The following is a 13,074-nucleotide window of genomic DNA, read 5'->3' on the forward strand; positions in this document are numbered from 1 at the left end:
CTGTCCAGTGTTACTGGATGGATAGTTGTACAGCAATAGTTTTGAATATACAGTAAACAAAAATATATCTGTATTCCAAAAACGATTTCCAAAGTAAATATCATTTTCAAAAATAGACGTTAGATTAGTAAAACTTGTTAAAGCAGAGAAAAGTTATGTCTTATACCCCGTTTTTTTTTAGTAAAGGACAGATAAACACCAGTAATTCAAAAGAGTAGGCGATAGTCTGAGCTTTACTGCTTTATTTATTCCATTAAGTTTTAATTCATTGTACAATTTTACATGTAGCTAGTTATATACATTTATAGGTAAAATTGATTCCGTTTTTATAAAGGTTTCATCAAAATGAATCAACAATTTAGATACAATCAAAAAGATGTTTTTGAGAAGCATATCACAAAATCATACTCAAGTTTACAGTATCTGCTATATAAACAGAGTACAAATTACGTAACAGTGTTGATAGCATTCAGCATGAGGAAATAAAGTTTTGAAAATTGAAGTTGATGGTATCATCTTTCTTGCTAGATATATCAGACGAGAAGTGGTCGACCCAGTGCCGGAATCGTTTGACTGGAGATCCAAGAACATGGTAACGGCAGTAAAAGATCAAGGTTAGTACATTATAGTATTGTACTATGTAAACAGGTACGAGTCTAAAGTGTCTCAACGGGTAAGTTTAATACATTTATTACATGTATATGACACACATTTGCCCTACATTCTCATTGGTTGGTTCGTAATCACATGGAGGTCGGTGATTTGTTATATTAACGCGTTGATTTGTGATATTAACTCGGTGGTATTGTGTTTAGAATCAACAGGTTTATATTCACTTTATGCCGTAATTTCAATTGTAACGTCACGATTTCCCAGCCAAATGCAATGCATACCTCTTAAAGATTCCCATACGTTTTATCTTGTTTAATGATTGAAACTTTATTTGGGATCTTATATAACAATTAAGAAAGTGTTATTGACCGAGACGAAGTCGATATTAGAATCTTTTCTAAGGTTCATATAACTTCATATTCACCTCAATAAATGTCCATAATTGAAAAATTTAGTAATTTACATTTTCAGGTTAGAAGTGTAGACTGGGAGGGGCTGATATCCACCATTTTATCATGTAATGACAACTATAAGTAGCGGTACTACGTAAACTATATATGTTTTCATTATTTTATGAAAATCAGTCAGAAGTTTATTTTATGAGTACAATAACTATTATTTCTGTAATAAAGTTGGTGTTCAGATCTCAGATTCGACAGTTATATGTATCATGACTTAAAAAGGAAATAAAAGAAATGTCATAAATACAATACTAGTACATGTATCACAAATAAGTTATCTGAAGCATCATCACAAAAATATGATTAGACGATAAACCTTATTACATTATAATAAACTAAAACATATGTTTTACTATGTCTGTTCTCCTGATGGACAAGTCTTGTGTAAAACCAGCATTTCCTAGTCCTAGGTGAAACTGAAATGTAATAAAGAAAAAAATATAATATACTAATATCATTTACCGAAATTGTTTAAATTAGGATCCCGGAAAAGTTTAAGTAAACCATCATGGCCTTGATGAAACTGACAAATTATAAATGAATGATACAGATATTAATAAACTAGGTAAATCATAGACCGTATCTGTTCGTCGTTTGGGCCCTGACCTCGATGTAACTGAAATATGACACTGAAGAATACAATTCGTGTTGTCCTTTGTAGGTTCCGCGGGGTCATGCTGGGCATTCAGGTAAGTTACTTATGTTATAGCCATTGGCTGAGGTCGACGCTTAAATTCATTAATATAAGAAATAGAATAATAACAGAGGACAAATTTAATTTAAATCTAAATTATAATTTAAATTGTATTAAATGACAGTTTTGGTAGCAACAACAGTTTTGGTAACAACAATGACAAATAAATAATCTAGAAACAGTTAATGAGAGCTACGGTAACAACAATGACAAATTAATAATCTAGAAACAGTTAATGATAGCTACATGTATGGTAACAACAATGACAAATTAATAATCTAGAAACAGTTAATGAGATCTATGGTAACAACAATGACAAATAAATAATCTAGAAACAGTTAATGAGAGCTATTCCAAGTATTCTTGTAATGCGTTTGATGTTCAAGGTCGAAGTGTTCCAACCATCTACAAACAGTTACATTGTGTACGTACATAATGACAAAATAAATAGTTAAAGAAAAATTGTCCGAGGCGAAAACGACCGTGATAAAAATACAACGTTCACGCATGGTAATGCTAATGTCATATTGTAGTTTCTTGAGGAATCTTCCATCAGACTTGGCTTTACCGTTCATTCCTGACACCATCCTTTCTGATATATTTTGAACATTCATATTTAATTTAAAATAACATTTCATCGGTGGCTCAGCATTTTACATTCTCAATCAAATTGTTGCTACTTCGAAAGACATTTATTTTCGAGTTTGCTTCATTGCCGAATTATAAATGATATGGTATCTTTTAGTTATACAGATGTTTTCAATACATGGTAAGTTATTGAAATCATAAACTTGAAAATTAGATTTATTGTTACGATTTTACATTTTATATAGCGCTCTATATACTATAGCTATACGTAACAAAGCCGATCTAAGGTGTTTCAAATAAACAGATAAATGGACATGTATACAATTCATTCAATCAGTTAGTACAATCAAAATAATATGAGGACAGCATAGATGCTAACTACTGGTCCTAAGCCACCTCGCTAAAACCTCCACATCAGACATTGTATGTCTAGGTTTCGCTCGATGGTGTATCGGTACGTGATCTGTTTTGCAGATATTCCGTCTTCCAACGTCCTCTTTTTTTCATAATTTCACCTCACTTTTGTTTTGACTATTATTTTCTCGATAAGATATGTTGGGACTTTGTGGGCAGGACAGAACACCATCTTTTTTCTATGCTACGGTTGTTTGAGGTTATTCAATCCTTGCCCTCGGCTAGAGGGTTAAGAGTTTAACCATCTATGAAATCCTCCCTTCAGCATTCCTTAATATTAATCAAAAAGATCTACAGAAATGTTTTTGAAAAGGAATCATGTGTTTATTCACACACAAATCAAATTTATGTTTGTGTTGATCTATTGAGCTGATCAACGAACTAAGACATGTCATTAATAATTTATTTTAAAGCACGATCGGAAATTTGGAGGGACAGTGGGCGATGGCGGGAAAACAACTAACGAACCTCTCTGTGGAACAGGTGGTGGATTGTGATGGAATGGAAGATATTAAGGGGTGAGTTTTTTTCAATAGAACAATTGAAGTACATGACCAATATCACAATCCTTTATATTTTGGTCGCTATTGTGTTTTTCTTGCTCAAAGATCACTATTAGAAGGGTTATTAACATAATAGCTCTCCGATACACAGTCCCAGACAGATCACTAGTTAGAAGTTGTTGGAACACCGTTGCTTTAATTTCTGGTCAAGTTTAAAAGTTAAGAAATATGCCATAGTAATGATTCTATGCCCTCCTATCTAGACCCCGATCGTGATTTAGTTTTTGATTAATATATTTTTTCTCGCAGAGGTAATGCTGATTGTGGAGTATTTGGGGGATGGCCTTACCTTGCTTACCAATACATAATGAGGGCGGTGAGTTTGTTTATTATATCTGTCGCCATGACAAAATATATTGGTGAAGACGTGTATTGTAGGTACAAAACTAATCTAACTCCACTTTTTATAAAATATATTCACATTCCAATACAAGTCTGTATATACAAGTAAGTGAAAACACTACCAGCGAAAGTCACTTGAGGGCTTCGAATGCAGTTGAATTAGATTCATTTGGTGTTTATCTTCCCGTTTGCCGTAACGAAAGACAATCGCAAGAAGCAACTATTTACATGACTTGCAACTGTTCCAGGAATTTGGATTTAACTAACGTTTAAGAAACTTCAGTTTCATAAATATCATTTAATGCTTATGTTAAGATTGTTTTATCTACATATTAAGAATACATGTGGGACAAAGAAGTAATTCCAACAGTGTGGACAAGTTTAGGTTGTTTATACATGTATATGTCTATACATGTATATGTTTATACATGTATATGTTTATTCATGTATATGTTTATACATGTATATGTCTATATATGTATATGTTTATACATGTATATGTCTATAGGTGTATATGTCTATATATGTATATGTTGATACATGTATATGTCTATACATGTATATGTCTATATATGTATATGTTTATACATGTATATGTCTATAGGTGTATATGTCTATATATGTATATGTTGATACATGTATATGTCTATACATGTATATGTCTATACATGTATATGTCTATACATGTATATGTCTATACATGAATATGTTTATACATGTATATGTCTATACATGTATGTGTCTATACATGTATATGTTTATACATGTATATGTCTATAGGTGTATATGTCTATATATGTATATGTTGATACATGTATATGTCTATACATGTATATGTCTATACATGTATATGTCTATACATGTATATGTCTATACATGTATATGTCTATACATGTATATGTCTATACATGTATATGTCTATACATGAATATGTTTATACATGTATATGTCTATACATGATTATGTTTATACATGTATATGTTTATACATGTATATGTTTATACATGTATTAAGAAAACATGTATATTCATTAACATTCATGATGGTGTTATGGCAAATCGGTTACATCGATATTTATCATGAAATCCCACGGGCTTTTTGCGATGCTGATGCAACCATTGTCCGTTGATGCGTATAAACATTGTACAAAGATTATTACATGGAAGTAAACAACACATGTGTAGTTTGTTCCTAGCGACGTTATAAGATAGTAACATTGCAATGATTGTGTTGTTTGTTTTGATATGAATTACTCGAAGCTCTTTTTATCTCCTTTTCATATTACCATAATTACATATCCTCTGCATGTTCCCAGGGTATCGAATTTATACGGATATGACCTAAGTTTTATCTGTGTAATTTTGAAGCTTTCTTCTTGTCTCAAATCATGTGAGACTATCATAGGAACTAAACACTTAAAAGATGTTGCATGAGTGTTGATAGTCCTGACGGTAGGAAACTTCAATACAAATTTTTTAGGAACCATGTATTTTAAGATCTATAATTATGTTTTCAGTTTAAATGTTCATGGTCAACCAAAACCTGATACATCGTTCATTCAACATAGATGTACCTAATTTTCGTTTAACCTGAATGAATCTAAAACTAAAACTACGTCCAGTTTCTATATGAAAAATCACGAGAAGACATTGTATTATAATCAAAGTGTCACGCTATGATAGTTATACACGGACATGGGCCATGGTGTTACTTTGACTGTTTATTCTGGGGTCGAAAATATTACACTGCAACGTTCAGGTAAACACGAAATTTTGAACAAAATCAATTTTAAGCATTGACTATAACTTTTGATAGGAATCGGTTTTTATAGGGGGGAAAAGAAAAACAGTCGAAACGATAAAAGAGTTTAGAAGAGCTGGTTGTTGTTTCATTGACATATACCGTAACGTTGTATTCTTAAGTCAGAATAGAGTACGGACAAGAATATCCGGAAGTTTATTTTTTTATATCAAAATGTGAATTTATACTTATTTGTTAAAAATATGTATAAGACGAATACTGATACTTGATAGAATATTTTGAACAGTATGTACATTATTTAAAGCGCGATTATTGACGCCCATGTACATTGTATGTATATTTATATATATGTTTATGTCAAAAAAAATTGAAAATATAATAAAAATAAATAAAAAAAAGAGTCAGATATTGAAAATATTGCATTTAAAATACTCACGTGTTGATTGTTATGACAAGTACATGTACAAGAAAAGTTGCAAAATTTAAATAAATTATGCAAAGATGTGTTATATGTAATTCCTCCATATGTAAATGGAAACTATGAAATTCGGTGTTTTAACTGTATTTGTGTGTTCGTGCCAAGGGTGGCCTGGAGACGTGGGAGGATTACTGGTACTGCTCCGGTCTAGGCGGGGCCCCGGGAACTTGTGAAGTGTGCCCGGCTCCTGGGTATAATACCTCCCTATGTGGCCCGCCAATTCCGTACTGTAATATGAGTCAAAGCTGTATTGTCAAGCTGAACAAGTCCAAGTTTGTTCCTGGATTCAAGGTCAACACATGGAAGGCCATCAGTGAGGTAAACAAGGGATCGTAGTTGTACAGGTTTTGGGGTGTTTAACTGCTCTGTTAGAAGTTCAAATTCAAGTTCGTTATTACCTTTAGCTTAACAGCTCATCAGTTGTGCATATACAGTGTAACATAAAGTATACCATTAAACAACAACACACCACTTCCGCCACTACCCCTAGAAGGGTAGAGAAATATCCTTCACTGCTAAAAGTAATGTACTAGTACTTAATAATAAAATAACATCTGATAACAAGGATATATTAATGCATTACTGACAAGCACAAGAGACATTTGACTTAGTTCAATGTATTTTGCTGTATTTCTTCTAGCAATTCTTATCTATTTGGCCAAATTCGCTAAAAACAATAATCTGTGGACAACAACTTCATAAATATATACATACGTGATTGTCTAATATAGAAAGGTTTAATAAATGAATTGCGTAAATCGGAATAAAATCGATGTTTTAGAACCATATCCATCGTAGGAGAACTCCTTTTTGACAATGCCTGTTTTTCTTAATACCGAATGCAATTAAGAAATTACACAAAAACATGTATAAAACCTATACAACTGTTACTTGGTGAAGTCAAATGACTATTTAAGATAACTGTGTGAATCGGTATTACGTTATAGAATGAGACAGTGATTGCAGACCAGTTGATGCAGATTGGTCCACTCTCGGTCGCATTGGACGCGGAACTGCTACAGTTCTACCACAGTGGTGTCTTCTCCACCTACTTCTGTTCAAAGACGAAACTCGACCATGGTAAGTCAGGGACAGCAATTCTTTATAGTACTGTTATAATGCCTATTGTTAACGCCATGTTGATGACATACAGGGTTGTCGCTCTTTGGCCTGTGCATATTCTAAGTGCCCATATTGCAGCTTTAGGAGGCTGGCTATATGCTACCCAATGTCTTTGCATACGTATAAACATAATTCTGAAAGAAAGGTAACGCAGGATTTTGGTCATCCGCGATAAGGAGCTAATTGGACATTTATATTGTATTTCTAAGAACCGATAATAATCAATAAATATATATTCAGGAAGAAGATTATAATTGCAACAAAAATGAATCCATACAAAATCACTAGAGAGTTCAGAATTTTGGTATTGTATTTCTAAGAACCGATAATAATCAATAAATATATATTCAGGAAGAAGATTATAGTTGCAGCTAAAATGAATTCATACAAAATCACTAGATAGTTCAGAATATTATTGATATTATGATAATTTGCCAATTGATTCAAGCCAACATTTTGAGAGCCATCAACGAAATTAAAAATGAAGAAATCCCAGTGAAACAGGAAATCGTTTCTATTGTTTCATTGTTATTTATTTCGGTGCGTTCGTCCGGGTTTCTTTCTCCCTTTTACTTCGTCTGTTACACTTGCTTTCCGTGCAGTCATTCCCTTACCAACAAATAGTTCCATCGCAACCAAACTTAGTTAATACTGGCATGTGTCTCACTATGTTTGTTAGGGGTGTGAGTATGAACGGATATTGAAGGAGGCTAAATACACGTGATTGGTTTGTTTCGAAGCAATTTCTCATCTTAAAATGATTGGATTTCAGCCAACATTGGTGAGCACCTTCAGATTCAAGCTCAGTTTGTATTGTCAATTTAATGCTTACATATCAATGTATTATTAAGTAGGCTTCCTATGTCAGATTAGTTAATCGGCTTCTAAGTGAAATTATTTGGTTTAAAGCAAAGTGCAGATTAGTATTGGCAGATTGTGGGAATGTTTGGATTAGCAAATCGATGCATGCATATTTACACAGATTTGATGAGGTAACACAATTGTGATAAGTTACTGAATAGGTTTCCTTAAAATAACACTACTAAAAATGGTTCGATCCAATCAACATATACCCATTGCTGAGTGGAACAGCCTCCACAACCCATACATGTTTAGTATAAATACGTCAAACTCAAGTAGAAAACTGGAGAGTTTAAGGAATACCTGCTTAGGATTATCCGCCCTATTTAATAATATACTGAACAAAAAAAGAAACGCACAAAGTTTTCCCCTGTAGTACATCTTAGCTGTAAGGAAATAATGGAATATTTGGTCAGGTATTACATTAAGAACGATCTCACTTCTCAACAATCTACCCTAAAATCAGCCAAGCGTGACGATGTCATTGTGTGACTTTGTGAGCTTCGTTAGTCCAAATCATGCGGCGTGATCAAGCCAAGCCGGAGTTTTTCAAACAAATAATCTCAACGGATACTCTAGGTTCAGCCACGTTATTTTTCCACGTTGGCATTTTGATTTCGCCATTGACTGAGATGCCACGCTAAACGCAAATTCAGAGGGGTAGAGCAATTGCGATATCGATGGATGGTCATAGCCAAACTGCTGTCGCACGGCAGTTTGGTGTTGGCCCGTGTCGCTTAACCGTCTCTGTACACGTTTCCGTGCTACTGGGTTAGTTTCCGATCGTCCCAGGAGCGATCGTCCGCGTGTAACGACCGCACGGCAAGACAGGGCGATTCGATTGTCGCACTTGCGCAACAGATTCAATACTGCTGTAGAGACTGCGTCGCATACCTTAGGTACTCATGGCAGACCCATTAGTCCTCAAACTGCCAGGAACCGCTTGCGTGCCGAGAGAATCATTGCGCGCCGACCTTATGTCGGGCCACCTCTGACACCACGGAGGCGGCAAGTGCGTCTTGACTGAATGCGCAGACATGGCCCGAATAGGTTTGGGATGCGTCGATGGAGGCGTGTGATGTTCACCGACGAGTCTAGATTATGTCTGTATCGCTCAGACGGAAGAAAAAGGGTATATTGCAGACGCGGTGAGCGTTTCGCCGACGCATGCCTGGTTGAACGCGATAGATTCAATGGGGCTTCTGCAATGGTTTGGGGAGGCATCTCCCATGGAGTAAAATCCCCTTAGTGGTCCTGGATCAAAACCTTAATGCCGTTCGATACAGAGACAAGATCCTCCAACCACATGTCCTTCCACTTCTCAAACGTTATAACCTCATTTGCCAGCAAGACAATGCTCGACCGTATGTTGCCAGAGTCTGTCGTGATTTTCTCACGGCAAACAACGTTCAGCCTCTGGAATGGCCCCCATATAGCCCCGACATGTCTCCCATTGAGCATCTGTGGGATGAGCTGGACAGGCGTATTAGGAAACGTCAAAACCCCCCAACTAACCGCGCCCAGTTGATCGCAGCATTAACACAGGAATGGAACAGCATTCCCTTAAGGCGAATAAATGTTCTCATGAATTCAATGCATAGGAGAATCCGTGCAGGGATTCGTGCAAAAGGTACCCACACCAGGTACTGAAATGTCATTTTGTTTTTCGCGGGTATCCCACTTTGAATGACTACTGATGACACGAGTGACGTCACACAGACTTTTCTTCTACAGTATTGTAAAGAGTTGACTTGTCCCTTCATATTGATATAACATTTTGTACAAATGTCCCAAAACATCATAGGCTATTGATTGCATAATTTAATTGTGTGTTTCTTATTTTGTTCAGTATATGTCTATATCAAACCGCGATGATTAACAGCAGATACAACATTTTCTGCTAGCTGTGGTTATATATTCAATAGTTTAAAATGATTTCTAAGCTTGTTACCAGATCGTTTTGAATGTTTTTGAATTATGTACAACAAGTAAGTTATTTGCCAATACATTTTTTCTTACAAATAAATTAACTGAATTCCACGAATTCATTTCTTTCCGTTTAAAACACTAGCTCTCTATCAACGGCATTTTTCTTTTAAATTAGGAACATGTAAGTTCATGGCGAAATTTATCAGCGTTTTGGAAAATTGGCTGATATTACAGAACTAAAAAATTGACTCATAATATGGGATGTATTAAATTAAGTTTTGTTTTCGTGTTTCATGTTCTCAGCTGTGCTTCTAGTGGGGTTCGGCAAGGAGAAGGGATTGTTTGAGACCACAGATTACTGGACTGTGAAGAATTCCTGGGGTCCCAAGTGGGGCGAAAGTGGCTACTTCCGGATCAAACGCGGGGACGGAATGTGTGGCATTAACACTGCGGTCACCACCGGTGTGCTTGGTGCATGACCGTTGTGACATCATGGACTCCGTGATTCTTCGCTAATTATTACGATACAACGACGAGAGGTGTATAAGGAGGAAGGAAATGACCAAATTATATTGATAGATATATTATTTTTGTATTGATAATTTTGAGATTATAAAATATGTTTGTAAAATTATGGTGTACCACTTTTGACAATTAAGAAAATACCATACTATGGAAAAGGTATTGTGCTTGTATTGATTCCACTTTTAATCATTTGAGTGCAGTTCATATGCGATTAAGGTCCGGAAAATAGATTTATTGTAGAGTTATGATAAACCAGAAAAGTCAACTGATTTGGACACTCTATAACATGTCGATTAAAATATGGGTTTAAATGTGTTTTTAGGAACCTACGGTAATTTAAAATGTTCAATAACGTTTTATTTTTTGAAAATATGTCTACATGCAACTATATATGCTTGATGTGATTTGTCAGGTACATGTACATTTTGAAAGTTACTCTTTAAGCTTCTCTTGATGAAATGACATCTTACATTTGGAGGCAACAGACCCTTATTTTGAATGATATGTGGATCTTTCAATATTTGAAAAAAAATGATGTGACTTCTTATAACACTGCACTCCACAGAGTTCTCCATTGATGGTCATACATTTGTTGCTATTCTTTTATTTCTTTGCCCATTTACAGGTGCCGTTTTTCTCTACGGAAAATGGGCCTCCATAAAATCTAATTTTAATTTGACCTCGACTCAGTTGTTACCTTTAGTTAAAAAAAAATGTTTTATCCGAAAATAAGTGTGTCATATTTCCTTTAATTTTTGTTTTTTTTGCGTCTGTGGTTATTGTTTATAAATGTATTTTGCCAAATTTGAGATTATGAAATGCATTCCATGGACGTTTACACTTATCTACCCGAAATCAATCAATCTTCATTCCTGTGCAAAAGAAGACGTGTAGGATTGAATTAAGTTCAGGTGAAAAAATGGTACTGCATTAAAATACAATACATAAAACACACCATTTGTACTCTCTTGAAGATGTTTGGTTTCTGGCCGTCTTTGTCGGACTCAGATTATGTATATTGTTATTTGTTTGACTGTGATTGATAATCTAATAAAACCCATATTTGTTGATTTGTCTGTTGAATTATCCCGTTATATTGCAGTGGTTTCAACGGGGGTCTATATACACATGGCTAAACATATTATGTCGTAGTGGTATTGGAGCAGTAGATCTAAATATACATGTATTATTATGGTATGTTGTTGTGGTATCGGAGCAGTAGATCTATATAAACATGAATTATCATGTTACATGGTAATGGTATCGGAGCAGTAGATCTATTTACAAATGGATTATCATGTGACGTGGTATCGGAGCAGTAGAACTATATACACATCGATTATCATGTTACGTGGTATCGGAGCAGTAGATCTATATATTATACACATGGATTATCATGTAATGTCGTAATGGTGTCTGAGCAGTAGATCAATATACACATGTATTATTATGTAATGTCGTAATGGTGTTGGAGCAGTAGATCTATCTACACATGTATTAATATGTAATGTCGTAATGGTGTCGGAGCAGTAGATCTATCTACAATTGAATTATCATGTAACGTCGTAATGGTGTCGGAGCAGTAGATCTATATAAACATGAATTATCATGTTACGTGGTAGTGGTGTTGGAGCAGTAGGAGCAGTAGATCTATCTACACATGAATTATCATGTGACGTGGTATCGGAGAAGTAGATCTATATACCCATGGATTATCATATAACGTCGTAATGGCTTCGGAGGAGTAGATCAATATATACATAGATTATCATGTGATGTCGTGGTGTTATCGGAGCCGTAGATCTTTATACACATGAGCAGTAGATCTATTTACACTTGGATTATCATGTAATGTTATAGTGGTATCGGAACAGTAGATCTATTTACAAATGGATTATCATGTGGCGTGGTATCGGAGCAGTTGATCTATATACACATGTATTATCATGTAATGTCATAGTGGTATCGGAGCAGTAGAACTATATACACATCGCTTATCATGTTACGTGGTAGTGGTGTCTGAGCAATCATGTTACGTGGTAGTGGTGTCTGAGCAATCATGTTACGTGGTAGTGGTGTTGGAGCAGTAGATCTAAATATACATGTATTATTATGTAATGTCGTAATGGTGTCTGAGCAGTATATCTATCTACAATTGAATTATCATGTAACGTTGTAATGGTGTTGGAGCAATAGATCTATCTACACATAAATTATCATGTAACGTCGAAATGGTGTCGGCGCAGTAGATCTATCTAGAATTGAATTATCATGTAACATCGTAATGGTGTCGGCGCAGTAGATCTATCTAGAATTGAATTATCATGTTACATGGAAATGGTATCGGAGCAGTTGATCTATCTACAATTGAGTTATCATGTAACGTCGGAATGGTGTCGGAGCAGTCGATCTATATACACATGGATAGTGGTGTTGGAGCAGTAGGAGCAGTAGATCTATATAAAAATGAATTATCATGTTACATCGTAATGGTATCGGAGCGGTAGATCTATATACACATGTATTATCATGAAATGTCGTAGTATCAGAGCAGTAGATCTATTTACACATGGATTATCATGTAACGTCGTTATGGTGTTGGAGCAGTAGATCTATATATACATAGATTATCATGTAATGTCGTGGTATCGGAGCAGTAGATCTATTTACACATGGATTATCATCTAATGTCATGGTGGTATCGGAGCAGTAGATCTATTTACA

The 13,074-nt window shown here is 34.9% G+C and overlaps 1 protein-coding gene across 1 annotated transcript; it reads left to right on the plus strand.

Annotated features, from left to right (window-relative positions):
- Window positions 1-479: 479 nt before the first annotated feature.
- Window positions 480-11,423, plus strand: LOC110450532 (cysteine proteinase 15A-like; the record flags this gene model as incomplete). The annotated part of the gene is made up of 7 exons (XM_021498097.1): window positions 480-614; window positions 1,735-1,762; window positions 3,183-3,287; window positions 3,582-3,648; window positions 6,019-6,231; window positions 6,861-6,993; window positions 10,129-11,423. Coding segments are annotated over 7 exons (857 nt in total), but the record flags the coding sequence as incomplete, so codon positions are not given.
- Between the last annotated feature and the right edge of the window lie 1,651 nt (window positions 11,424-13,074).

Source organism: Mizuhopecten yessoensis, unplaced genomic scaffold (genome assembly GCF_002113885.1).
Source record: "Mizuhopecten yessoensis strain PY_sf001 unplaced genomic scaffold, ASM211388v2 scaffold5297, whole genome shotgun sequence".
In the NCBI taxonomy this organism is placed as follows: Eukaryota; Metazoa; Mollusca; class Bivalvia; order Pectinida; family Pectinidae; genus Mizuhopecten; species Mizuhopecten yessoensis.